Source organism: Exophiala oligosperma (assembly GCF_000835515.1).
Source record: "Exophiala oligosperma strain CBS 72588 unplaced genomic scaffold supercont1.3, whole genome shotgun sequence".
NCBI lineage: Eukaryota > Fungi > Ascomycota > Eurotiomycetes > Chaetothyriales > Herpotrichiellaceae > Exophiala > Exophiala oligosperma.
Genome location: NW_015622820.1, coordinates 2,019,989 through 2,045,518, shown reverse-complemented (window position 1 = coordinate 2,045,518; position 25,530 = coordinate 2,019,989). Strand labels below are relative to the sequence as shown.

Genomic DNA, 25,530 nt, shown 5'->3' with positions numbered 1-25,530 from the left:
GCCTCCTTATTACCGAATAATTAATATTATCTCATCCAACCAAACCCCTGGCTCACTTCAATCCTACTCGCTGCTGGTTTGTGGCGATGATGTTCGTCAGAAGGATCATTGGAGCTGAACTGTGGCTGGTGTGAAACAGAAGCGAACTGGCCTAGAACAGGCTTTGGCATGCCTGTTGCTGGCCTAATGAATCTTTTTCCTTACAAGGCTGATGAGGCGAGTTCAGGCTTACAAAAGGGTCTTTGGGCGCAGCTACGGAGTAGATATATCACGCTTACAATTCAGCCCGCTAACCGAAGTTCTTGTCTTTGCGAACCATTTCACCATGAGAAGGCAGCTCGTGAGCTGCTGACATGAAATGTGTGACAGTGGCCGTATGCCGCCAGCTGCTCAGTCAGATATGTAGACCGATGAGCTTCCCATTCTTCGAAGTGCCTTTAGACAATTTTTCCTTTCCGTACTTATCAATAGATCGTATTGTCTGGTACTCGTGCTCGTACTCGGACTGGCGGGGTAAAAAGTCAAGATCTATCTAGATATGCGGCATGCAGGATGAGATCAACGATGAAGAATGACGAGACTTGGATCAAAATAAAACCACAAAATAAAGCATAGATCATTTCCCTCTTGCTCCGTATTTGTACAGGTAATGAATGAGTCGACAATCACTGTATCTCTTGCACCTACCAGTACGAGTACTCGTGCTTTGTTATCTCTCGGTCCACGCCGAAGAAGCGTTACATGGAGGTTGAATTGTGGGTGAAGAAACAAGCCCACCTCGGTAAATTGCGTCATGCGTGGGATGAGTTGTGAATTGCCATGAATCAATCCAGCCTACTACCTTACTTACTGCATGGTACTCAATCCCTCCTTCATCTTCATCACGCTCAATCTTCCACTACAGGAAAACAAGATTCGTTCGATTCTTTTCATCAACAACAAATCTTCATAGATTGAGGTTTTTCGCCTGGACACTGTCTCTCAACCAACCTTATCGCCAGATCCGCGCCCGACTTATTAAATTCAACAGGCACCAGCCCCTCGAATCCCGCATACACACACACCGACCGATCAACATGCCTCTCTTCAACGTAAGCCATACGCAGCTCTGCGCAAGTATCATCAAAAACTGACCGTTGTGTCGCCTTCCACAGGTCACTCTGAAAGAAAACGCTTCCCCCGAGGAATTGACCAAGGCCAAGGACAAGGCCAAGGCGGACGGCGGCTCGATCAAGCATGAGTTCACTCTGATCAAGGGCTTCACGTACGCTTTAGACTTCTTTGAACAGTCTCACTAGCATTTATAGATACTGACCATGACTGTGTAAAAATAGTGTCGAGTTCCCTGATGACAAAGTCGGTGTCCTCCAGACCAACGAACACATCCACGTCGAACAAGACGGCGAAGTCAAGACACAATAGGGGGGTGCGGACGACTCTTGCTTTCAAACACTCGTCCTTTTTATGATCTTGCAACGATAAGACATCAAGGAAATGATGCTAGGAAATGATTGATACATGAACTCAGACATGCGAAATTGAGGGAGCGAAGAAACGTGGAGCTAGGACTGGAGCTGGGAAACACATGGGCAAAGGCGTCTTGTGTCTTGCTCTTGCACATCCGAGTCATTTTTCTCTAGAAACTACAGCACAAATCTCCAGACGGGGAAACTAGGCGCGCTCTATTCCAAAGAAGATCATCTCTAAACGATTTCCCACACCTTTCCTCTCTACTTAGAAATCCGTAGTTCTTCCATTGTAGCTCCATTCCCCTGACGCGCCCCATCTCAAAGGTTCGTTCTTGGGCCCTCCAACCTCTCCGGTCTTTGGGTTGACGTCCCCTTCAAACTCGGGCTGCGCACCGCGAACGATGTTGGGGTGCAATTCCTCACCGTCGCCCCTCGCGTCGATCTTGGTGCGGTCAAACTGCTCTTTGATGAAGTTGGACATGCTGTCCCCGAGATCCTTTTGTCTGCTCGCCGACTCAGCCTGGATCTTGTCCACCCTCTCTTCCACTTTCGTCTGTGCATGGGCCGCCTCCGCGGGTCCGGAATGAGGTGACTGATTGATCTTGGGCGGTGGCGTACGTGGCGTCGAGAACGCTCCCGTCGATGAACGTTGCAGGGCTTCAAAAATCTCTTGCTCTTCCTTGGGCAATCTCGGTGGCGCAGGTCCGCCACCGAAACTGTTGAACGGAGATGGAGGAGCAGACTTGGAAGATGAAGAGTCGCCTTTTCTCGAGGTAACGGAAGTGCCGAAGGACCGTGATGGCCGCAGTGACCGTATAGGAGAAGATGTGAAGAGGTAGGCTCGAGGAGCAAAAGTGATCACCCCCCGAAGTGATGAGGTGCTGCTGGGAGACTTCATAGTTGCGACTCTGGAATCGAAGCGGTTGTGTGCCAGGTATGAGGTGGTTGTGGTTTGTATCACAATATTCAACTGATGAGGGACGGTTCAAAGAAAACAGGTGAAATTTGTGACCGGAGGGGACAAGATAGCAGAAAGTGGCAGTTTAGCAGTCGACAAGTACCTAGGTGAATAGCCCAAAAACCAAAAGTTCTTTGATTGACCTCTCCGACCTCGTCGGTTGTTCTTCGGGGCCGTTGTGTTTGTGGCGATTTCGGCTTCAGCCTCGTGTGGTTCCCTGTCTCATCATCATCATCATCATCATCATCAAAAAAAAGACTCCCCCTGAATCCCCTAGAAATTCTACAAGCAGCATTTTTACGATTGTGCGCACTCAGTTTTGGGAATCTCTACCTAGAATTCAAGACCGGAAAATGTCCCTAGGTACAAAATGATCTCTCGTATGTCCGTCTCAGTATCAAAGTCAGAATTCTCCTCTCTCTCTCCGCGCAGTGTGCATACTCTTCAGTTTACAGGTAAAGTGAAAATACAGCAACTTTTTGGATTCTCGAGAAAAAGTCATCATCATTCTTTCTGTCACCTTGTTACGATATACGATTGCGGACTTGATAGTGCTCGTGTACCTGGTAGTGAACAAGAAAAGAAGGGAGAAAGGGGGAAAAGAAGATTGGTATTTATATACCAGATGAGTCATACGTACGGAGTAGTAACTGCTTGTCCGTAACCTTACACGGCCCAAAGTTCACCTGAAGCCTGGTTACTCGGTGCAAATGTCTGAAAATCACAAAATTAGGAGTTTAACGTATCCTGCACCAACAAGACCCCAGCTGGAAACTCCATATGACAGCGCAGCCTAAGCCCTGAGGGCATTCTGGTAGGAAAATGGAATACATCATACTCAGTCTATCACCTTTCGGTTGACAAAAAAATCAAGCCATTAAAATGAGGTCTCTGGCGCGATGTACCTTTCGCGCCATACAGAGAAATGAAGTAAACATAGAAAAACTTTCAGCGCGGCTCCTTCAAAATCGAGTAGCCACGGTCAACCCCATCAACGCCGTATCTCTCAGGTTTTGCTGCTACACTTTGGGCATTGAGGGTTCCCAATGTCCGCGAGCCAAGCACCACTGTTGAATTCGGCATACGCTTCACTGATCTGACCTCCAGGAGTAATTGTGAACATGTCCATGCCCTTGACTTCGTATTGACCAGACCCGATGCCTTGAGCGACCCATCGCCACGCAATCTTGGTGCATGAGAAGAAAATGTCGAGAGTATTCAGGACTGGAATGGGAGGTTGAGATCCTTGTCCAATAATAAAGGCTTCCTTGTTGGGGAACGTGACACCGCTGACCTGTAAAACAGCCAGCCAGTCAGTCACCTCATGAGAATATGTCAAGAAGTCGGGGCACCCACATTTTTGTTGGCGAGGAAGTTGATGGATCCACTGGTGTCCGTGAATGTTGATGCTAGGAGAGCATTTGCCTTGGAGCTGAAGTCCGGTGCTTGCGGGGCAGTCAGAAGAGATGCAAAGGTATTGACGATGTAAGTGGCCTCGGCTGGGCTGATGCAGGTCCCCGTTGGCATAGGGTTGCCTAAGCAGGCGCAGGCGCTGCTGTACTGGGCCGGGTTGGTACAAGCAGATGCATAGCTGGGCACAGTAGGCGTTGGGTTGGGGCTCGTGAAAGCAGAACAATCAGACTGTCGAACCGCAAGGGGTGGTCCTGCGGTGGTTCCAGTGATGGCTCTGTACGTGGTTAAATGCTTGGCCACAACTCAGAGAGCTCCTTTCATACCTAGCACAATTGTCGGCCTTGCATGTATTTCTGTGGTCCAGGAACGGGGTGGCACTGGCCAATGCCAGAAGGCTGGTGACGGTGAAGAGCAAACCCTGCATATTTATTGCTTTCTGGTTCTCGAGGATGTAATTTGACAGTTCAAGGTAGGCACACAGCAGGACAATTGGCAGGCAACCTCGAGCGAGATGTAGGGTTATATAGGTACGGTCAGGATGATAAAGGGGTAACGACAGAAGTCCGCCGTCCATATTTCACCGACCTTACATATAAACAACTCAACTGGAATTCTTCCACAAGTGGTATCGATGGTCCTTGAGTGTATAATTAGTACCCGGAAAGTCGATGGATCGACCCAGATCTCCGGACCATATTGACGGGCTCGTGTAACGCTTCTGTCATCGAATTTTATCAGGAGGCACAATAGATGCCCTTGCAAGGCTGTGGCTGTCTCAGCCAGCCCCTTGCTAAAGACAGGTTCTCCCTGGCAGGGCGGAACACCGAGTCTAGCTTCATTTCGCAGATGAGTGGCAGCATATGACGGACCGCAGAGAAATTTGTGGCTTGAGACATGTCAATAGGACACCGGTTGTGTTTCAAATGAGAGGTCGAACTCATAAAACATTCTCAACCCCTTGCACACAGCAGCATCAACATTGAGGAAATGCAATTTTAGAATCCTGGATCTCAATCAGCGGTGAGATCTCTTTCATATTCGTCAAGATTGTATTTATCGCATTGTGAAATGGAAAACCAAGAGCAGGAGAAAAGTCAACTTAGGAGGAACGAGGAGTATCGTAACCCTGCAAAAAGGAGTACAATATTCTGGTCGCATCTAATCTAATCAATGACGATGATACATCAACCTCCATCTTATCGCCGATATCGTTGTTCTCCGCAAAGAATTTTCTTGCCGCAGTTGTTGGTTTGTGACTCTTGCCCCAGAGAATCGGTGGATGGTTTCGTCTGCACGCCCTATGCACTCACTCGCATGAGTCAAAGTCTTGCCCTACTCATTCTCTTCATATTTAACCTGAGGTCGCACTGTCATTGAGTCTCAAGACCTTGTAAACAATATGGCTTTCGCAGTCGGCAAACGAGCTGCCTGGTCGCGGTTATCGCAACTCCCGTATCGAACCTCTGTCCGTCGTTACGCTGCCAGTCCCGCTGCAGTCCCTACCTCCTCTACAATGCCTGTCTTGGACCACAGTCAAGCCCAGCGCGAAGTTTCATTGCCCAATGCTGACCCTCCGGCGGACTCAGCTACCGCTGCCTTTCTCAACCAATCCGCCCCTTTTATGGTCCCGACCTATGTGCGGCCCCCGCCTATGATGGTACAAGGAGAAGGCTGTATATTATATGACAATGAAAATAGACAATACCTTGATTTCACGGCTGGAATAGCAGTCAACTCGTTGGGTCATTCTGACCCCGAGATCAGCAGAATTATCGCCCATCAAGCACAACAGTTAATTCATGCTTCCAATTTATACCACAACCCATGGACGCCAACCTTGTCCAAGCTTCTCATCGAGGAGACAAAGAAGCAATCTCCCGGTTCACCTTTCACCCAGGCCTTCATATCAAACTCGGGCTCCGAGGCCAATGAAGCAGCAATCAAATTTGCCAGAAAGGTGACTTACGCGAAGGATCCGGCAACCAAGCAAAGGGATATTGTTTCCTTCCACGGATCATTCCACGGCCGCACATACGGGTCTCTGTCGGCAACACCAAACCCAAAGTATCAGTCTCCATTTGGCCCTATGGTACCTGGTTTCCGTTATGGCACCTACAATGATGTCGCTGCGGTCAAAGATCTGGTCACTGAGAATACTGCCGGAGTGATCGTGGAGCCAATTCAGGGCGAGGGAGGAATCAATGTGGCAACCCCAGAGTTCCTCCAGGCACTACGCAAGAGATGTGATGAAGTGGGAGCTGTCTTGATCTTCGACGAGATCCAGTGTGGACTCTCTCGGACTGGAGATCTCTGGGCATACACGGCTTCAGGAGTGCATCCCGACATCCTGACAACCGCGAAAGCACTTGGCAACGGAATTCCCATTGGGGCCACTCTGGTGTCGGGCAAGACTGTTGCACCTTTCATCAAGACCGGTGACCATGGCACAACCTTTGGGGGCAACCCATTCGCTTGTCGGGTGGCTCATCACGTCTTTGGCCGCCTGGCAAAGCCACAGTTGCAGGAGGAAGTCAGGGTCAAGTCTACATTGTTTTTCAGCGCTTTCGAGTCAATGAAGGAGAAGTTCCCAAGGGTCATTTCCGAGGTCAGAGGCCGTGGTCTGATTGTCGGGTATCAATTGAGCGACTCTGCCAAAGCAAAAGCTGCGGACGTCATCACCGCCGCGCGAGAAAGAGGACTACTCATCATCACAGCCGGAGATGGTGTTCTTCGGATTGTCCCTCCCTTGGTCATTTCTCACGAGGAGATCAATCGGGGTCTTTCAATCTTGGAGGAGGCCATTACTGTGGTCTACGAAAAGCCTGATCATGTCGAGGGCACTGAAGGGCAACAAGAGATGGCAAGTAGATGAAGGGCCTGAAAGTCCTTTTTTGAGGCTCTTCGGGTGTTTCTTGAGCTGTCTGACTTCTCATTTACTCTCTCCTGCAGGCACAATCATGCCGTGGACCCCACGATAGTCGGGACGTTGCGCAGGAGCCCATTTTCCAGCCAAGATAGCGTTCTCGTCGACCAATTTGAAAACTTCGACTTTGAGAGGTCGACAGCACTTGATCATGTCTTTCTCGCTGTCGCTACCAAAACCCCACAGGGACAAATCCCCGCCGGGACACGTGGACAAGGCCATCAACAGATCCTGCTCGGCGAAGAACTCTATATAGTCGCCTGGCTGAGCTGGACAGGGGTTCATAAAATACCGTCCCTTGTCGTCCAACCCGGTCACCTGGAACAGATTGATGACGTCGTGGACATCTGACTCATTGAGACCGAAAGGTATCACGGCCCTCGTCAGGTTGGAATGGCAGTGGAAGTCGTACGAGGCATCCGGTCCAGATAGCAGGGTGTTGATGTAAGGGTCGCAACGTGTCCCCAGTAAGTCGTGGACTCGACCACCGGTCTCATCCCTGCCGTACCAGGACAACGAGTCGGCGATGATTGTAGACAGAGGACGCATATATGGCAGACATGACCACAATCGATCGTACGTCGTGACGTGAGAAGAATGCAATTGTTTCGTTCGAGATGCCCAGAATCTTTCGCGAGGGTTTGCCGCGTTCCAGATGTTTAAATCACCTTGGGAAAAATAGCACACCATAAGCATTCCTGTTGCTGGGATTTTTCAGAAGGACAGAATAACTAGATACTTACCAACTTGTGGTCCTTCGGGAGTACTGATTCTGACTATACTTTTGGCTGGTGCTTTCCACGCACGTCCCGATCGAATGGGCAACGTGAATGACTCGACCAATTCCCTCTGCCCTTTTTGAATAGAAGTGTACAATTCTTGATCTACCGTCAAGGGTGAGCCAGCCGTGGGTAGATATGCCGGTTGTGGAGTCGGTAGAGGTTTTCTCGCCAGGAGACGTTCTTCGTCTGATGACATTTGGACTGCCATTCTTATGGTGTTCCTGGGGAGGGAAGAAAAGAAGCAGACAACAGAATGTCGTCTTCTTGTTGTACTTATTTCATATCCTACAAACTCTGATATGTAAACTGTTTCATATGATTACTTACGAAGGATGGAGGGACATGACGGACAAGTCCGAGCATGGGAACAATTCTGAATATGTCAAGTAGGTCCGAGACGGATGTGGGCATATATAACAAGATGTCGTAAGAAGAATCAGTGGTGGAAGATTGATTTATCTGTAGTAAATGAAAGGTTGAAGAGTAGCTACCTGATACACGTGTGGGTTGTGACTTTGAAGTTTCGGACGAGTACGGAGTACAACCTACGAATCTTTTGTTTAACACAATGGGACGTGTTGCTGGAGGAGGAGGAGGAGCCCATGGTACAACCGCCTCCAGGTTCAACGTGCTCATCATAAAAAAGACAAAGTACAGGATTGATCAATGGCTGAGGTGCACAGGTTGATAAAACAGGAGAGACACTTGAGGAAGAAGAAGGACGAGAGGAGAGGGATGACAGAGGGAGAGAGAGAGAGAGCTTCAGCGGCTCTCACGGTCATGGCGTGTCTTCTTCCCCTAGAGGATCTACTCCTTTACTGGTGCTTCCGTATATATGAGTCACTTCATACTCTACAAGGGTTTACAAGGTTATGGCTTGATCTCAATCTCATCTCGACTTGACTGTTGGCGGATAATGTCTAGTGCATTAGCCGCTCTGAACTATCTGATACGAGTATTAGAAGTGAGCAGCAGAATCAAGAACCATTGTAGTTGTTTAAAGATCGTTTTCACATTCACGGCAAAATCATGTATTACCAACTCAAGCAGATATTCGAGGACTTGGCTGGTGGAATGCCAGGTATAGAGAGACAGCAGTGTAGGTATCTGTCCTTTGACCGTGGGTACCTGAGTGGTGGTAGCATAGGCCTGTAGCCGACGATTGTGGGGGGTTTCAATTCCGAAGTCTTTGGGTGTGACATTCCTAAGCATTCCGCAGCTGCGTGGGCCCTTTTTCTCTGAGGATCGATTAGTACTCCGTAGAGAGTAATGCAAGGCACAGGCCCCTCGATTTCTGGCTACTGCTACGGAGTAAGAAAAGAGCGTCTAGGCCGTTGCAGGGATCAGATCCAAAATCCAACTCCCGCTTCCGCCCAATTTTTAGAAAGTGGCGCTAAATCAATCGTCTGCCCGCATATCAATTTTCCACTACTGTCTGTAATACAGTACATACTCCATAACTGCGTTCGCTACATACGAGAGAGAGAAGGAGAGAGCACAGGTCGGCAAGCAGCAGATTACAACACTCGATTTATGAGTCAAGTCTGTGCATAAATTCTGGTCTCTTTTCCTCTTTCTTTTCGCCTACATTCCCATTACCATAATCATCACATCACGAACCATGGCGGAAGGGATCAAGGCCACTTTTGCACAATGCAAGAAGGAAAACAGACCTGCCCTCGTGGGATACTTCACCGCAGGTTACCCGACCAAGGAGGAATGTCCTGATATCATGTTGGGCCTACAGGCCGGTGGTGTTGGTGAGTTGTGCTGTGCTCGCGAAAACTCCATGGGCGACCTTTCAAATCATGTCCTGACCAGATTGAAACTCTAGATGTCATCGAACTCGGTCTTCCTTTCACGGATCCCATCGCCGATGGACCCACGATCCAAAAGTCGAATACGGTCGCCCTGGCCAATGGTGTCACGGTCACTTCTTGCCTCGAGTTTGTGAGGGAAGCCAGGAGAAGAGGCCTCAAGATCCCTGTGCTGTTCATGGGCTACTACAACCCCCTCCTGCGGTACGGAGAGGATCGCATGCTGAAAGACTGCAAGGAAGCCGGCGTGAATGGTTTCATCATGGTCGACTTGCCTCCCGAGGAAGCCGTCCGGTTCAGAAACAACTGCAAAACCGTGGGACTTTCATACGTGCCTCTGATCGCCCCCGCCACGTCGGAGAAGCGCATGCAGTTGCTCTGTAAGATTGCCGACTCCTTCATATACGTGGTCTCGAGGATGGGCGTCACCGGCGCCACGGGGACACTAAACACCAAACTTCCAGAGCTGCTGGCACGGGTACATCAATACTCCGGCGGTGTCCCCGCCGCGGTCGGCTTCGGCGTCAGCACCAGAGACCACTTTTTGAGTGTGTCCAAAATAGCCGAGGGTGTGGTCATCGGCAGTCAGATCGTGTTGGAGCTCGGAAAGGCAAAGGAAGGCGAACGTGCAAACGCCGTCCGGGAATACTGCTCACAAATCACCGGCCGCAAGGTGGGCGAGTTCAACAGCACCAATGGATTAACGAGGGAAGTTGGAATCGTCGAGACCATGGACGCTGCAAAGGAACCGAACGCGACCACAAACGGCCTCAACGGTCATCAGGTCCAGGTCGACAAGGTCATTACGGACGCAGATGTTCCTTCGGAGCCAGGTCTAGCAGATCAGCTCGATGCTCTCAATTCAGCTACCAATGGAAAGACCCCAAACCCCGATGCTATTCCTGCTCAGTTTGGCCAGTTCGGCGGTCAGTTCGTCCCAGAATCGCTGATGGACTGCTTGGCGGAACTTGAAGACGGTTTCGAAAAGGCACGAAACGACCCTGAGTTCTGGAAGGAGTTCAGATCATACTACCCATACATGGGACGACCGTCATCACTACACCTGGCGAACCGACTGACGGAGAAGGTGGGTGGAGCACAGATCTACCTCAAACGAGAAGACCTGAATCACACTGGAAGTCACAAGATCAACAATGCTCTCGGCCAGATTTTGCTGGCGCGGAGATTGGGCAAGACTAGAATCATTGCAGAAACAGGTGCTGGTCAGCACGGTGTCGCCACTGCTACTGTCTGCGCCAAATTTGGTCTTGAATGCGTTGTCTACATGGGTGCCGAAGACGTACGCCGACAAGCCCTCAATGTCTTCCGTATGAAACTTCTGGGTGCAAAGGTTGTTGCCGTCGAAGCTGGATCCCGGACGCTGCGAGACGCCGTCAACGAAGCGCTACGCGCCTGGGTTGTTGACCTCGACTCGACGCATTATATTATCGGTTCGGCCATTGGTCCACACCCCTTCCCAACGATTGTGCGAACATTCCAGAGCGTCATTGGTCAAGAAACCAAAGAGCAGATGCAAGAGCTTACTGGCAGACTGCCCGACGCCGTCATTGCTTGTGTCGGTGGTGGTTCGAATGCCGTGGGTATGTTCTACCCGTTCAGCAAAGATCCCTCTGTCAAGTTGGTCGGGGTCGAGGCTGGTGGTGAGGGTGTCGAGACGGGCAAGCACTCGGCCACACTTTCCGGTGGGTCGGTTGGCGTGCTGCACGGTGTGAGGACGTACGTCCTGCAGAATGAACACGGTCAGATCTCGGACACGCACTCGATCAGTGCTGGTCTGGATTATCCTGGTGTTGGACCGGAACTGTCGAGTTGGAAAGAAGCCAGCCGAGCCAAGTTCATCAACGCCACGGATCCTCAGGCTTTGATCGGTTTCCGCACGTTGAGTGAGACCGAAGGTATCATCCCCGCGTTGGAGTCGAGTCACGCCGTTTACGGGGCGATGGAGGTCGCCAAGACGATGAAGAAGGACGAGACGCTTGTGATTTGTTTGAGTGGCCGTGGTGACAAGGATGTTCAAGAAGTTGCGGATGAATTACCTAGACTTGGACCTGGCATCGGTTGGGATTTGAGATTCTAAAAATCGACTCATATCGATCTGAGCGAGTTCTTATCGTCGCCAACGGGGTTTTCCATTAATTCCTTTTCCTTTATACCTGATTTGGGTACAAAAGACTGTAGAAGAAGGAGAAAGGAAAAAGACACTGTTAGTATACACACGGAGTACGATTAATAGTGTCAATGTTCCATGTGTTTTGTGTCCATGTGTTTTGTGTCCATGTGTTTTGTGTCCATGTGTTTTGTGTCCATGTGTTTTGTGTCCATGTGTTTTGTGTCCATGTGTATGCGTGTGAATCTGTTTCTTGAGGCTCAGGGGTAAGTGATTGTAGGGATGTGTACACGGTCCATGTTTCGTATTCTACATATTACTTTGCGGGAATGTGGGAGATCGTGTCGGCCCCCAAATACTAGATAGAGAGACCCATGGCCCCTTGAGGGATATGATGGCTTGGATATGTTTAGGGGGTCCTTGACCTGGACCTTGACATAATTCAAAGTCTTCAAAAAAACAGAAACTCATCTTCATCAAATATGATCATGACCTGTTGCAATACTTTATCCATCTGATGTCCCTCTGATTATTCCTTCAATGGACGAAAATAAACAAACATCTAATCCCGAACGCAATTCCTTGGGAAGTCCCAAGGAAGTCTGACCCAAGGTGTCTGCGTACCTACCTAGGGAGTTATCAATCCTCACATCCGTCCATCCATCCTTGTCCTAGGCACTCTCCTTCTTTTTCTTTATGGTCATGACGACCACGGCGGAACCACCTTCGACCCAATCCCTCCCTCTCCCCTCGGGCACCTCCTCCAACAGTTCCACGGACTCCCTGAACACTTTGTCCACCAGGTCCTCCACCTCTCCACGTTCGAGTTGTTCCTTGTGGGCCTCGCGCCACCTGGTCACGGGACTCGCCGTGCCCAACATGGCCCGGGACTGTTCAAAGGTGGCTCGGCGGCTCATCAGGAATTTCCCGTCCGGTCCGATGTGACCCCCGTCGTTGAAAACCTGCCTGGAGAATTCCGACTTTTGGAAAGCACCCAGCAGGGCCCGGCCCTGGTCGTCCAGGTTCTCATCGGCAGGGTATTCGCTCCAGGGCAGGGGGAGGTCGGCGTACAGCCCCCTCGTGAGTCTGTTTCCTTCCATCTCGTAAGGCTTGAGGACGACGTCTTCAAAGTCTTGCCACAGCTGCTGAAGTTTGGCCGCGTTGGGCGTGGTACGTTCGTCGACATAGTACCCCTTTGTGCACCACATGATGATGCTCCCACCCGGTCGGAGGATCTTGGACGCTTCGACGTAAAAGTCGGGAAAGTCGAACCAGTGGGCCGAGGTGCCCGCGGTGATCAAGTCGACCGTGTTGTGCGTGGTCCCGTCGGAGGAAAACCGTTTGAGCGCGTCGATCGAGCTGATCGAGTCGGAGGCGCAGACGACAAACGTGGTGGGTTCCCCCGAGGCCGTGACGCAGGGGACGGTGCGCGCGGTCTCGATCATGGACCGACCCGGGTCGGCACCCACGGCGTGTCGAAAGCGAGGCGCCAGGGACCGAGTGGCGGTCCCAGGGCCACACCCGAGATCCAAGAGGACGTCGAGTCGACCCCCACTCGACGTGTGTCTGTCGATGACGAGTGAGATCAGCTCGTCCGGGTAGCCTCGTCGGTTTTTGGCGTACGACTGTGCGGACGTGGCCGTGTAGTTGCGGAACGTCGGGTCCGCTTGGTTCTTTGTGGTCGCCATTTGTTGATGAGAGTTGAAGTTGGTGGTGGTGGTGGTGGTGATGGTGGTGATGATAATGAGATAATCTTTCCGGAGAACAAGTTTATGGTGTTCTTTGGTTGAAAAATCACTGATGATCGTACAAGGGTGTACCGAGTTCCTTACTGTACGGTCGTTATATCGTTGCTTTTTACTTGACAGAGTGTCCAGTACACACAATGCGAGTACTTACTTCTTGGTGGGAAAAACCAGTCGGGAACTTGAATATGCCGAAAGTCGCAATGTTGTTCTCTCTTTGAGCACCTTGGACTTCTTGTACGGAAAGATGTCTCGAATTTGAAGCAATCGGAAATGTGTTTCAAGATTAGGCAGGAAGATTGAAGACCCCCCAAGAAAAGGTCCGAGATAGTCCGTTGACACCGTGTTGGTTGTTACCAAGAGGGTATCTAGATATATATGTCAAAATGCGCTCCGTATCCGTATAAACACACGTACGCAACTCTCTCTCTCTCTCTCTCCCTCGCAAGGTTGTACCTTTTTCGTATAGGTCGATGGTCGTACAGATTTCACTAAAGGCCACTTTGGATCTGTGACTTTTTTGCCCACGTATGTACTCACTCGTAAGGAGTGTTTTGTTTTGGGTCAAAAAGAATGAAATCAAAGTCTTATTCCAGACAGGCAGAACACAAGGAGCAGCGAGTGAGTCATCAAGAGAGATGAAAAGGACCTAATGTGGACCTGGTATTGGATGCATGGATGCAAAACCACCCTTACTGGTCGGTATGAGTAACGGCTGTCCTCTACAAATATAACTCCATAGGCAAGTAGAAAGGACTGAGTCATCCATAGCCCGCTTCATCGGGGTTTCTTACTGCACAGCCGATGCTCTACATACTGCAAGGAACTCGACGTACTCGGATTCGAAGTCCAAGCTTTTGATCAAGCTTTGTCCCAAACAAAGAGTCTCAACTATATATCCATCTCGAGTTCACATACTCCGTACACATGCAGGGGCTAATACTCTAGTAGCTGGTATTCAATACGATTGGAGTTCTCTTGACAGGGTGTCCTCTCCATCATACTGAACTAGGCTGAGTGAGTCCTACATACCGGGCTCTCCGAGTGATAGACTATTGGGAAGTGCATCCTGTGCTCATGTCGAAGGTAGAAAATTCCAAGCATAAAAATCTGTCCAAAATCAGGGACAGTGCAGTTTGGCATTATGATATCTCTCTGTCTGTTCACAAAATAAAAAAAGTGAAACGATTGTTGGAAAAAAACAAGAACACGCTTGTACGCTGACAGACACACACACACACACTTGGTAAAGGAATGTTTTTCCTGTTGCCCAAGAAAAAAAATGACCGTGGTTTGCTTCTCATGCCAGCTGTGAAGCCTCAAATTTTTCAAGAAATCCTCGACCCGAGTGAACTTTGTCTACCACTGCCCTTAGGTACTGGTAACAAGGACATTCTCTTCCCCTTGCCACTCATGGCTAAAACACTGCTGGGTCTGGTAATGGTCCGTTTCGACAACGGACTGGAATTCGGTTCCGTAATCTGATCCTCTTCTTCCATATCATTGAACCTCTCATAGTCGTCCACACTGGGAAGTGTTGGTTCGCGGTTCTCACTTTGGTTCTCAATTCTTGGATCATGGCTGAATGACCGTGAAGATACGCCGGTAGATCGTCCATAGCTCCTGTTGAGGGACGACGGAGGTCGTGCCAGTGGAACTCCGCTCATTGTCGGTTTATGCTGGCTGTGCACGGCGAGTGACGATGGTGACCTTATCGTGCCCACTACCGGGGCGCTTGGATTCCGTCCTCGATGGTACGGAACAGGATCCATCAATCCACTTGTCCGCGCCGGCGAAGGATCAGCTACCCGCTCGGCGAAAGACTTGAACTGTTGACTTTGCCTCCTTGCCATGGTAGGTAGGGTAGAGGGCGATGCCGAAGTCTCTCTACTGAGAGGACTCCTCAGAGGAACGGCGGTGGTTGATGATATCGACCGAGGCGTGTATCTCCGTGTCGTCAATGGAGTGGTCGTGGTAGATGAACGATATGAAGGCGCCAAGGTACTGTCATCCGACTTTACAACAGCCGACCATCTCGGTTTATTTGACGCTGATATCTGCCTTGATTGCAGGGCTGGAACAACAGGTGGATTGTATGCTCCCTGACGATAAACCGATGGTGGTCCCGGCATAGGTGACACTCCACGTTTGATGGCACTGCTCCCCGCATGCGACAAAGGCGTTGTCGGCCGTCTTGTCTGTGGAAGCAACGACGAGCGCCGATTGGATAGCGTGTGCGGCGGCGGTCTGCTCGATGATGGTGTCCGTGACTTGGTATATCCATTTAATCCATACTTCGGAGTAGAGGATTGGCTTGACTGTGGTGGGAGATCAATGGATGACGGAGGAGAGCTTCCTGGAGTCCCTGCAAATGTTGTGCTCGACAAGGACCGATCAGCCGAAACAATACTAGAGATCGACTCTCGGAGTTTCGAGTTTTGTCGAGTATTAAACGGTTCCAATAACGTCTCCAGATCTTCCATCGTATCGGTCAGGTCTCTCATTCTTGAGGACAAGTCTTTGTGAAGACGAAGAATCTCTCCATTAACAGTTAAGCGGTCCTTAAGGCCCTTCTGGATAATAGCAAGTACCCTATTGATGGCTGGGCCGTAGTGCATCTTCTTAGCCTCAAAACTTTCAATCCTCTTTGCCAAAGCAGCAGGGTTGATGGCCTGGTAGTTTTCGTGTATGGCTTCTTGCACTTTCAGTATGCTCCGTTCAACAGACTCACACATTTTCTGTGCTTGTCGGCCAGCATTACGGAACACAATCACCCAGCGATCCTCGCTCAATTCTCGGCGGAGATTGTCGGCTTCTTTGGACAACTCGATCCAATTTCTCTCCAATCGATCACGTTTATCGTCAAGCTCACGGCAAGCATTGGGGAATATCTTCTCGGCACGAGTCTGAAACATCGACATGCGCATGGGTAGAAAATCAAGGGACGCCCTGAGCGGTTGCATTCGTGCAAAAAGAGCCAGCAGATTCGAATCATCTTGAGGGTTCTCAATAATCGGAGACCCCAACGGAGATGATTCGAAAGGGGGGAGGCTGAAACGGGAATTAGGAGTGCTCTTCTTTTGAGATGGCTCGTCGATGAAGCTTTCCAACTCGTTCAGATCGATATTCTGGCCGGGGCCCGCTTGAGTCTGGGTCGTGTACGCCGCATGCCGTTTCTCTTCCATTTCGAACACCAATTGGCTCAGGCTGTCCATTTCTGCGCCAACATCCCCCAAGACTTTCGCCCATAATTCTTCCCACTCCATGGCAAGTTCAACCTGCCCATGTATTTTTTTCAGTTGTTTTCGCACATTGCCCCATCCTTCCAGCGTCACCTCCATTTGCTCCACGACCCCTTGCAACTCCTCAGTCTTTGCATCGGCGATGTCGGGTCGTGTCTGTAACTCCTCGATGGAAATAACATAGACGTTGATGAGATCTTCAAAAGTATTGACAATCTTGTCCGTTTCATCTAACCCCAATCTTCCAGCTGCTGCAGCCCACTCCACGTCCTCCTCGGCATCAAGATTATCCAACACTTTCAGGGCCTTCTTGATCCACGATTGTATTTGTTCCGCGGCGCCTGTCAGTGCCTTGACGGCCTTGCGGGCTGTTGGCAGTGTCGTCACCGTGGCGGCCAGAGATTCGGCTTGAGGTAGATTGATCGCGGTCAGACTTGCGAGTTGACTGCTAAAGGACGCTCTCGAGAAGGAAAAGACCGAGTTGCTTCGAGATAGGCTGTCAGGAATGACAAAGGAGCCGGCATCGCTATTGGGGCCGGAAGAGGCGGAGGATGAATGGTGAGAAGGAGGTACATCGTTGGTGGGAGCCGGCACGAGTAATTGATGGAGGTCAAGGTCGCTCTGGGTTTCCACCATCGACGGGCGACGCAGAGGAGATGTCATGCCCGACAGAGTGTGTAGGATCTAATTCTGCTCAGTCGACTGAAATTTCTGGCCAGGTGACCCGGAGCGGGCACAGCAGCGTGGCCGGTGTTGTTGTTGGTCATAAGCGAGCATTCACTGAATCAACCAGGGGATTCCGAACGTGATGACGGCGGAGTCGAGGGTATTTTGGTGGTAGGAGGTCGTATATGATGTGAAGGCAACAATAGTGAGTGATACTAGATAGACAATTGCATCGAGATGCGATGGGTTAGAGGCGCAGGCGAGCGAGTAGACGAAACAAGAGTCGGAATGGCAGCGAGTTGTTAGAGGATCAACTGGGGGTGGATTGTTTGGTAAGATTGCCAGAACTAAACCGCAGCGAACGAGGTGCCGAGTTTTTGGGGGGGAAGCGACGCGCCTCGGGCCTTGTTTCTTCAGTACGAATAGAAGAAGTACGGGCTCCTTTTAGGCTGCTACTTAACTGGGACTTGGCTGTATCTAGGCACCTCTAGGTAAGGCTAGACACTCACTCGCTCCCCTGCACGCCCTGGCTTCCTCCACTAGCTTGGACCAAATGGCCAGGGCCACTCACGTCCAAGTTTCAGCCTCATTAGCCCTTCTTTCATGCAGCCTGACATCAATTCCACGCAGCCCGAACGCGGTTCCTGGCGAAAGTTGACGGAGTAATCGGCACAACAAACAAAAGTCGCGTTGTTTGGTCACTCATCGTCCTCCATCCTCGTACATATAAAATCATGGCTAGCACTCGTGGCACCTGACAATCGAAATGTTGTGGATCGGAGAATGCTGTTTTTCTGCGATTGGAATCACTACCCACACTTCTATTACGGAGCAAACCATGGCGGACAACCGTCCCTGGTTTGTATGCAGGTCCAAGATGCAATCAGCCATTTTGCAGGGCCGGGTGGTGTTTAACCCGGAAATCCGTCTAATTAATCCAGCATATTTCAGCGTCCTACGCTCTTCTGTGCAACCGCATGTGTACCACCATCCTTCTCTTTCTCCATACACCTGAATCGACAGTTAAACGCTTGCAAAGGAAAAAACAACATGGTTACAGAATAATTGCACTCTTTTGTGGTCGAAATCGAGAACCGCCGCTTCGTAGCAGAGAGATATGGGAAGCGTCATGAGAAGATGAGAATTTTTAGATCACTTCTTCTCGTTCCCAGCCTTTGGATTTGATATGTTCGATGCCTTTGCCAGGATGTGGCTTTGAAGGATCCTTGTATTCCGAGACAAACGGGTTGGGATCTTCAGCTTGGTTGAGGTTGCCCAAGGTGTGGTGGATTTCTCGGTGCTTTGCCTCGTCGGCTCGGATGTAATAGAGGAGAGACTTCATGTCCCTCTTGCCTTCTGGCATGTTCCAATACTTGACGGCGATCTCTGGTGCTTCGAGCTTCTCCCAGCCGGGTAATTTGCCACTTTCCAGATCTTCAATGGCAAAGCTGTAAGTCTTTGTCGCCTCCTCCTCTAGATAACCCACGAAACGGTGACAGGTCTTGGGCGAGAGAAGATATGCGAGGAAGAAACCGTTGCTGAAAACTCCCTGGGCTCCGAGAATCATGAGTTTCATGAACCAGCCGGGCTCAGCCATCTTGAGGAACGTGAGCAAATGCATCCGCTCATTGTATGCATCTTCAAGCATCGTCTCGATCCTGTCAACTTGATGAGTCTGGAGTTTGGCAACAGGGGGGCATTCTTATGTGGTTCGTACCATCCATTATCTCTCTTCATTCTCCTAAGACTTCGGAAGTGTCGGAGCATCCCTGCCATCATCCCAGGCACTCCGGCAACTGTCTCGAGAAAGATGAATCGAATCAACCACTTCCGCTCGTTCATGACATATGGCTTGTTTGGATCATGACGGTAGCCAGTGGCAATATCTGTCCCCCATCGAAGAAGGCGAACCGTGTTGTACGCTATTGTATCGGAAAATGTCTTTGGCTCACGATGATCGACCTGGATGGCCTTTAGTTGTTCATCAGTAGCTGTTGGGTGAGGCCATGATGCAGGACTATGCAACATTAGTTAACCAGCTTTGACAGAAGCGGTCATACACATACGTTTGTTTGATATTTGGTAGATCCCTTGGTGGAGGGAAGAAATCTAGTTGAGCTTTGTGAGAAACCGAGAAATTCCGTCGCGATGATGCGTTGAATGGATTCAAGGCGACGTAACTGGTTCTCAGACCAGCTGTTGTGGCTGTCGAGGAAAAGCCCTTGCTAGCTGCCCTTGAGATATGGGCAGTCAGTGTGGGGTTGAACAATGCTCTTGAGGAGGCCATGATCAGTCAAGGAGCAATGAATAATGTGTGTGTACAGTGTCTGGGGTGTTGGCCAATATGAACCTTTCAGTATGGTCTTTGCTCAGCAGAAACAATAGATGGCATTTGAAGGCACAAGGCATTATTATATGAATTTAAAGCAGTCCGGAATAGGCCAGCAGGCACACAAAGCGTCAACTCAAGTCCCATGCCCCTCGTGTGCACTTTGCGACATTTTCGATCAGGAATGGAGGCTTCGGGGTCTGATCTTTCTCGAATAGAGATCGTGCCATATGCCACGGAACACATTGCCAACGGAAACTAGACTGAATTGATGCCCCGTTGTGGAGGAAGAAGGGGTCCTTTTGATTACAATATTGGCCGACATAGGCCGCGTTGCCCACTGATAAGCCCGCTCTTCCGCGTTCCAGGCACTGTTTTTAGGCTCCGACCCCTGTATGACGGTCCTTCTAAGCACAACCAACTCCTGACTCACCGTCCATTCGCTACTTCCAAATTCGATTTCTGGCTGCATAGGATCATGCTCTCTGTACTCGTACTACACTGAAGCAGCAGGCTCATAATCCAAGCTGCGTACTTAGCAGGGCAGGAGTAGGTGTCTCTGGTCCAAAACATCAACAAGAACCGTGGAGAAGCTCGATCTCGCCTCCCTATTCATCTCCCAGAAAACGAAAGGTTACCTAAGTTTGGTGTCATTCGGGGACTGCTTGGTGCCACGTACTCGGGACACATTTCTCAGCGGCGCCGGAACAAAACGGGTGGAGGAAGGCTGCACCAACCTACAAACTCGGGGTTTGCCCAATGTGACGCAAGAAACAGGTCAGCCTCAGCGAATCTTCGGCAATATTCGGAGCATTCAGCGTGAATGACCTTGGAAAATTGTCACAAGTCACAACTTCGATCCAATTTTCGAATCTGACTCTTCTCGATGCTATTATTGTCGTTATTTCCCTCATATCTTTTTCATACCGGCGACTGTCAATGCAAAAGTACGGGGTTCCGCTATGGGAATTGGCGCAGACTGTGCGCTAGAGAAGAGATGCCAATGAAATTCTAGCAAGAGTTTGAGAACCCAGTGAAAGGAAACAGATCCATCTTTGACTCTCCCTTAAACGAGGACTTGAACCTTCCCATGTCAGGGCTGACAATTATAGTCATGACAAGAATGTCCCGTTGCTGCAAAGAGAAATCCATTTGGCCTAGACCGACTGTATCAATTGAATGACTCGGCTCGAGGAGACCGAATACTACGCAACATAGGTATGCAACTGCAGAGTTGTTTTCGACGGGACCATGTCATGCGTCGAAAGATTTCTCACCACTCTTGGACTCGATCTCATTGACCTCGACTTTCACAACGTGGGCAGATCGAGGGCCATCATTGAGCGCGGCTTTCAACTTCTTCAGAGCGTCTTCAGATCCTTGGGCTTCTCCTGTTACCTGGATTGTGTCAATAAGGACATGCATGGCTAGGTGATGCTACAACATACCCGGCCATCGGAAGTGTTCTTTACAAACCCCGTCAATCCATAACTCGTGGCTTTGCGTTGGGTAAAGTCCCTAGACATCATGGTCAATCTGTGCCTCGATTGATACAAATATTCGATACGGAGTAGCTACTTACCGGAATCCTACTCCCTGAACAGTGCCTGATACCTTGAATGAGATTCGTTTCGACATTCTGAGCATTAAGGAGGTATTTGTGATTGTATGATGCGCTTCTGTGATGTAGGAATTTGCATCTTCTCATTTACTCTGGCTTCATCATATTGGCGCGGGGCATGTCAAAGTGATGAATTTGATGACATTATGTGAAGTATGACGCCACAAGCCCAGTGCAAAATTCCTGCCCGTATTAATCCCCGTACGAACCGTACTGTATGCGGAGCTTTAACGAACGCGTTGTATGGTGCCGAGTCCGGCAAATGTCAACAATCATCGGATGCCTGTGCAGTCTCTGTACGTACAGCAGTCAAACTGTCACCTATACCAAAGCTTCACATGGTCTGAGATTGAAGCTCATATCTGTTTGTTGATATCACATCACCGAGTATGCAATGAAAAAGACCTCCGTAGTCTCTGTACCGACTCTGTGGTTTGAAGTTTCGCCTGTGACTGCCGTTGACCCCTGGATCTCTCGCCTCTGGCCAATGGCACCAAAGTCCAATTTCATCTCGCTTCCATCTTCCATCTGCCTCGATCAACTTGTCTGTGCTCCGAGACACTTTCTACCTGTGGCCCTCGTTACCTCGTTACCTCGTTACCAGTGCTCCCATTCTTTTATCCATGTCTGGCTCGTCAGCTTCTTCGTCTTCCGCCGCATATTAGTTCAAAAACACTTATCATAGATACCTCGACCGCCGGTGCGTCGATGTAATCACAACGATCCCTCCCTATATCCTACGTGACCACAGCGTTTTTATTTTCTTCCTCGGCTGCACCGTCATGAGCGTCATGAGCGTCATGAGCACCAACGTCGAATCTCCCTCAGCCGATGTGGCTTCTCCTTCGCCGACTCTTTCCCCAACTCTACTACCTACGCCAGACACGGCCAGCTTGCGATCTTGTTCGGGTATCTCTTCCATCTCCAGCATATCGTCCTCATCGGGTGCTTCCACCGCATCCAAGGCTGCTTCTCGAAGGCGCGGATATGTCAGACCACAAGGGGCTCAATTCGCCGACTCTGCCAAAAACCGAGAAAGTGTCATGAGTTTAGGGAGCATTGCCCATCTACAATACTACTTTGCCCGGACTGGTTTGTTGGACGGGAAAGGCGGGCAGTTGGCCAAAAAGAAACAGAATGGAGAATATGATATTCCCAAGTCCTCTCTGGGCGGAGATCAGACTGTGGTTGACTCGCCTATTGATGATGAAGCACAAGCCCTGTGGGAAGCTGCCCAAGAAGAGGGTGCGGATGTGATGCTGCCTCCTACGGTTTCAACCTATAGTCACCGACCGAACAATGTTGCCCCTCCACCTGATCAGAAAACCATGAAAAGAGAATTGGTCGAGGCTCTTGAGAATGCATTACAAGCAGTCGAATCCTGTGAACGCACGGCGATGGAGAAGCTCGATGACCAGACCCAAGGGTTTCATGAGATACAGGGTCTGCATGTGCTTGATACCACAACCCAAGCCATTCGTGCCGCCAGAGTATACTACACACTTCACCCCAACCCGCAAAGACTTAACTCGATCCGATCGGACCAAGAATTACGGAAAGATTTGCATTCTGTCCTGGATGTCTTGAAGAAGTGTGCCTCACGCAACTTCTCCGGTGGCTTTAGAGAAGACGAGCGATTGGCTGTACTGGTCTGGGTCAGCGATGTTGGCATGATGATTGATAAGGAAGCCAAATTGGAAGAGGCCGACAAGAAGGAACGAAGGGACTGGCATTGGATGGATGACGGCAAGTGGATCAACAAGGACCGAGAACGGGATATCAATTTCCTGAATTTTCTCTTGAAAGGACAATGTCAGAATCCCGCAGATGGGAAACTCGACAACGATCCCGACTACTTTCGACACCTCGCTGACGGGAGATATCTTGTTCAAATCCACAACGCTGCTGTCCATCGATCTAAGAAGCATTTCGACTACATCAAGTCTTTTCATGAAGACATAGCAAAGCCATATCGACGAGCCGACAACCTACGCTACTGGATGAAGGCGGCCGAGCTGAGATGGGAACTACGACTCAGGTTGGACGTCATGGCAGTAGCGAATCAGGTCGACACCGATGGGACCTGGACAGCATTCGAGGAAGTGGTCCGACAGTGGTGCAATGGAGTTCGTGCCGAACTGACTAGAGATTGGAACGGTGAAGAGGAACGAAAACTTCATGCCCGTGCAAGAAGTCTTGCAATGGCGAGCCCCCTGTCGAGTCCGGCAAGACGAAATTCCCCAGCTCCTCCACTTCCCAGTCCGTCAAGAAGGATGATGATTGCCGGTCCACTGGGAAGCCCATCCAAGCGGGCAAAGGCCATAACACCTCCTGACAGTCCTAGCCCGACATCAGCCCCAGCTTCGTGTGATGAGGAAGCCTAAGTCCAGCTTGGATTTTGAGAGAAAAAGGAAATGCCCACGGCTCATTGTGGGCAAGACACTGCTTTGACAAGCGTTCCAGCCATATAACGATACCCACGCAGCATCTTATTTACCTTTACAACACTAATCTTGAGAGGCGGCGCGGGAGAACACCCTTAGTACAGAAAAGGCGGCAAGACTTTGAGACAAGAAGTAAGGATGTCTTGACTGTAAAATGGTGGTTCAAGTCCAAGTATAATATTCTAAATTCACCTACAGAGTATTGAGTATTTCATTGAGATACCAACTCGGCTTTTCAACCCTTTAATCAAAGCACGAAGCATCCATTATGAAGAGAGATAGTAGCTTTGTGAAGGTATAGAAACTGATATGATATGCCTTTTGAAATATGAATCGTTTCTTGAGTTGTTGTTGTCTCGTATTCTGGATGGTTTCTGGGTGACTGGTGTACAATGACTGCATCCCATCGGTTAACATATGGACGTTAGAGTAAGAGTGGTTTGGAGATCAGCAAGGAGGGGTAAGGGTATTTCGAGAAGACATTCATCGTTGTGAGGACCGGGGGCTTGTACCAATGATATTCAAACTCATGGTCTGGTCTTTCCGTCGGAAAGATTGATCGACATGACTTTTTGCGGGTGGATAAATTCGCTACGAGTACGGAGTACGGAGTACTTCTCGTTAATACCTCTTACTCCCCCATTGATTGATGTATTCGTACTCCTTGCGGCTTATCTTTTCCCCGCAGTTTTGTTCCCGTACCGATGGGTCGGAGTTATGGGGGGGGGGAGTCGATCTCATGGGAGACCATACGGAGTATATACGAGGGGGGATATTCGCAATCTCAATCGCAATCGCCACCCATCATTCACTCTTGACTACTACTACTACTGTTCTACTTCAGTACGAACCGGAAGTCGATAAAGAGAACAAGTATAGAGATCTTCGTCGTCGTCACCATCATCACCATCATCATCATGGCACCTGCTCTGGACGTCTACGACTCGTCCTCCAAGGAGAACCGTACCGTTGGAGCCCTCGGCAAGACGGTTTCGGGTAAGAACCTCAAGATCAGGGCCCCCCCTCAGTACGAGTCTCTAGAGGAAGAGAGGTTGTACCGTAAACAACATCTGGCGGCGGCTTTCAGAGTCTTTGCCGACCGTGGTTTCGACGAAGGTGTGGCGGGTCACATCAGTGTCCGTGATCCCATATTGACCGATCATTTTTGTGAGTTTTGAGAAACCTTTTTTTTCTTCTTCATAATATACAAATACGAGATTTGATTCTTCTGATCAACGATATATATATATATATAACCTCAGGGTTAAATCCTTTGTCGATGCACTTTTCACAAATTTGTGTTTCGGATTTGATCTTGGTGAATGAAGATGGTCAAGTCGTCATGGGTGATGAACCTGTACGTCCTCTCTTTCCCGACACCTACCACTCACACCCACTCCCACCTCACCATCCCTGTCCGGCGACCTATACGACAAAGACATATTCACCCCCTCGTCGTTCCTGTCTTTAGATCAACGCCGCGGCTTTCGCCATTCACTCGGAGATCCACAAGGCCAGACCCGACGTCCACGCCGCGTGCCACGCCCACAGCGTCTACGGCAAGGCCTTTTCGGTCTTTGGTCGCCACCTGGACATGATGACCCAGGACGCCCTACGGTTCTACAAGTCCCACGGGGTCTACGACAACTTCGGCGGGGTCGTGTTGGACCGGGAGGAAGGGAGGCGCATCGCGGCCGCCCTGGGGGACGGCAAGGCGGTCATCCTCCAGAACCACGGCCTCTTGACCTGCGCAAAGACGGTCGACGCCGCCGCCTTTTGGTTCATCAGCCTCGACAAGACCTGCCACGCCCAGTTGTTGGCCGACGCCGCCAGTGCCGGGTCGGGCCACCGGAAGAAGCTCATCAGTGACGACGAGGCCGAGTTCAGCTACTCCCAGGTCGGGACCGACGAAAAAGGTTGGTTGGCCTTTCAGGGTTATTACGACGAACAGCTGGCCAAGACGAAAGGGGCCTTCTTGAAGTAACGACCTCGG

At 50.1% G+C, this 25,530-nt stretch overlaps 11 protein-coding genes across 12 annotated transcripts; 5 read left to right on the top strand and 6 right to left on the bottom strand.

Annotated features, from left to right (window-relative positions):
• The first annotated feature begins 809 nt into the window (after nucleotides 1–809).
• On the top strand, nucleotides 810–1,711 carry PV06_03523 (uncharacterized protein). Its single transcript, XM_016404320.1, has 3 exons — nucleotides 810–1,091; nucleotides 1,155–1,264; nucleotides 1,335–1,711. Exons 1-3 carry the CDS (start codon nucleotides 1,077–1,079, stop codon nucleotides 1,420–1,422), a joined length of 213 nt encoding a protein of 70 aa, XP_016265325.1. The 5' UTR covers nucleotides 810–1,076; the 3' UTR covers nucleotides 1,423–1,711.
• On the bottom strand, nucleotides 1,563–2,593 carry PV06_03522 (uncharacterized protein). The gene has a single exon (XM_016404319.1). The coding sequence runs from the start codon at nucleotides 2,365–2,367 to the stop codon at nucleotides 1,735–1,737; it is 633 nt and encodes a 210-aa protein (XP_016265324.1). The 5' UTR covers nucleotides 2,368–2,593; the 3' UTR covers nucleotides 1,563–1,734.
• A 2,527-nt stretch (nucleotides 2,594–5,120) lies between these two features.
• Nucleotides 5,121–7,540, top strand: PV06_03521 (uncharacterized protein). Its single transcript, XM_016404318.1, has one exon. The coding sequence runs from the start codon at nucleotides 5,240–5,242 to the stop codon at nucleotides 6,710–6,712; it is 1,473 nt and encodes a 490-aa protein (XP_016265323.1). The 5' UTR covers nucleotides 5,121–5,239; the 3' UTR covers nucleotides 6,713–7,540.
• Nucleotides 6,770–7,753, bottom strand: PV06_03520 (uncharacterized protein; the record flags this gene model as incomplete). Its single annotated transcript, XM_016404317.1, has 2 exons — nucleotides 6,770–7,431; nucleotides 7,507–7,753. 2 exons carry the CDS (start codon nucleotides 7,751–7,753, stop codon nucleotides 6,770–6,772), a joined length of 909 nt encoding a protein of 302 aa, XP_016265322.1.
• A 1,188-nt stretch (nucleotides 7,754–8,941) lies between these two features.
• On the top strand, nucleotides 8,942–11,644 carry PV06_03519 (tryptophan synthase). The gene is made up of 2 exons (XM_016404316.1): nucleotides 8,942–9,305; nucleotides 9,380–11,644. Exons 1-2 carry the CDS (start codon nucleotides 9,167–9,169, stop codon nucleotides 11,458–11,460), a joined length of 2,220 nt encoding a protein of 739 aa, XP_016265321.1. The 5' UTR covers nucleotides 8,942–9,166; the 3' UTR covers nucleotides 11,461–11,644.
• Nucleotides 11,645–11,888: 244 nt separating this feature from the next.
• Nucleotides 11,889–13,926, bottom strand: PV06_03518. Of its 2 annotated transcripts, XM_016404315.1 has the most exons (3): nucleotides 13,653–13,926; nucleotides 13,390–13,603; nucleotides 11,889–13,321 (listed from the first exon to the last, which is right to left on the bottom strand). In XM_016404315.1, the coding sequence occupies exon 3, from the start codon at nucleotides 13,176–13,178 to the stop codon at nucleotides 12,162–12,164; it is 1,017 nt and encodes a 338-aa protein (XP_016265320.1). In that variant the 5' UTR covers nucleotides 13,179–13,321; nucleotides 13,390–13,603; nucleotides 13,653–13,926; the 3' UTR covers nucleotides 11,889–12,161. The 2 variants fall into 2 exon arrangements, with proteins under 2 accessions (XP_016265320.1, XP_016265319.1); XM_016404314.1 differs by having other exon boundaries at nucleotides 11,889–13,603.
• A 637-nt stretch (nucleotides 13,927–14,563) lies between these two features.
• Nucleotides 14,564–17,140, bottom strand: PV06_03517 (uncharacterized protein; the record flags this gene model as incomplete). The annotated part of the gene is made up of 1 exon (XM_016404313.1): nucleotides 14,564–17,140. One exon carries the CDS (start codon nucleotides 17,138–17,140, stop codon nucleotides 14,564–14,566), a length of 2,577 nt encoding a protein of 858 aa, XP_016265318.1.
• Nucleotides 17,141–18,290: 1,150 nt separating this feature from the next.
• On the bottom strand, nucleotides 18,291–19,430 carry PV06_03516 (uncharacterized protein; the record flags this gene model as incomplete). Its single annotated transcript, XM_016404312.1, has 3 exons — nucleotides 18,291–18,801; nucleotides 18,861–19,160; nucleotides 19,210–19,430. The coding sequence occupies 3 exons, from the start codon at nucleotides 19,428–19,430 to the stop codon at nucleotides 18,291–18,293; spliced, it is 1,032 nt and encodes a 343-aa protein (XP_016265317.1).
• Nucleotides 19,431–20,349: 919 nt separating this feature from the next.
• PV06_03515 (uncharacterized protein) lies at nucleotides 20,350–21,262 on the bottom strand. Its single transcript, XM_016404311.1, has 3 exons — nucleotides 21,055–21,262; nucleotides 20,921–20,990; nucleotides 20,350–20,870 (listed from the first exon to the last, which is right to left on the bottom strand). The coding sequence occupies exons 1-3, from the start codon at nucleotides 21,117–21,119 to the stop codon at nucleotides 20,727–20,729; spliced, it is 279 nt and encodes a 92-aa protein (XP_016265316.1). The 5' UTR covers nucleotides 21,120–21,262; the 3' UTR covers nucleotides 20,350–20,726.
• Nucleotides 21,263–21,655: 393 nt separating this feature from the next.
• PV06_03514 (uncharacterized protein) lies at nucleotides 21,656–23,920 on the top strand. Its single transcript, XM_016404310.1, has one exon. It carries the CDS (start codon nucleotides 21,876–21,878, stop codon nucleotides 23,475–23,477), a length of 1,602 nt encoding a protein of 533 aa, XP_016265315.1. The 5' UTR covers nucleotides 21,656–21,875; the 3' UTR covers nucleotides 23,478–23,920.
• A 497-nt stretch (nucleotides 23,921–24,417) lies between these two features.
• Nucleotides 24,418–25,521, top strand: PV06_03513 (uncharacterized protein; the record flags this gene model as incomplete). Its single annotated transcript, XM_016404309.1, has 3 exons — nucleotides 24,418–24,704; nucleotides 24,800–24,894; nucleotides 25,009–25,521. The coding sequence occupies exons 1-3, from the start codon at nucleotides 24,455–24,457 to the stop codon at nucleotides 25,519–25,521; spliced, it is 858 nt and encodes a 285-aa protein (XP_016265314.1). The 5' UTR covers nucleotides 24,418–24,454.
• Nucleotides 25,522–25,530: the final 9 nt, after the last annotated feature.

Coding starts and splice junctions, on each gene's coding strand:
- PV06_03518 (XM_016404314.1), bottom strand. CDS start 13,178: ATGGCGACCACAAAGAACCAAGCGGACCCGACGTTCCGCAACTACACG.
- PV06_03523 (XM_016404320.1), top strand. Junction 1,265..1,334: donor ACTCTGATCAAGGGCTTCAC/GTACGCTTTAGA, acceptor GTGTAAAAATAG/TGTCGAGTTCCCTGATGACA.
- PV06_03514 (XM_016404310.1), top strand. CDS start 21,876: ATGAGCGTCATGAGCGTCATGAGCACCAACGTCGAATCTCCCTCAGCC.
- PV06_03515 (XM_016404311.1), bottom strand. CDS start 21,119: ATGCTCAGAATGTCGAAACGAATCTCATTCAAGGTATCAGGCACTGTT. Junction 20,991..21,054: donor GTTCAGGGAGTAGGATTCCG/GTAAGTAGCTAC, acceptor CATGATGTCTAG/GGACTTTACCCAACGCAAAG. Junction 20,871..20,920: donor AGAACACTTCCGATGGCCGG/GTATGTTGTAGC, acceptor GACACAATCCAG/GTAACAGGAGAAGCCCAAGG.
- PV06_03519 (XM_016404316.1), top strand. CDS start 9,167: ATGGCGGAAGGGATCAAGGCCACTTTTGCACAATGCAAGAAGGAAAAC. Junction 9,306..9,379: donor CCTACAGGCCGGTGGTGTTG/GTGAGTTGTGCT, acceptor TTGAAACTCTAG/ATGTCATCGAACTCGGTCTT.
- PV06_03522 (XM_016404319.1), bottom strand. CDS start 2,367: ATGAAGTCTCCCAGCAGCACCTCATCACTTCGGGGGGTGATCACTTTT.
- PV06_03521 (XM_016404318.1), top strand. CDS start 5,240: ATGGCTTTCGCAGTCGGCAAACGAGCTGCCTGGTCGCGGTTATCGCAA.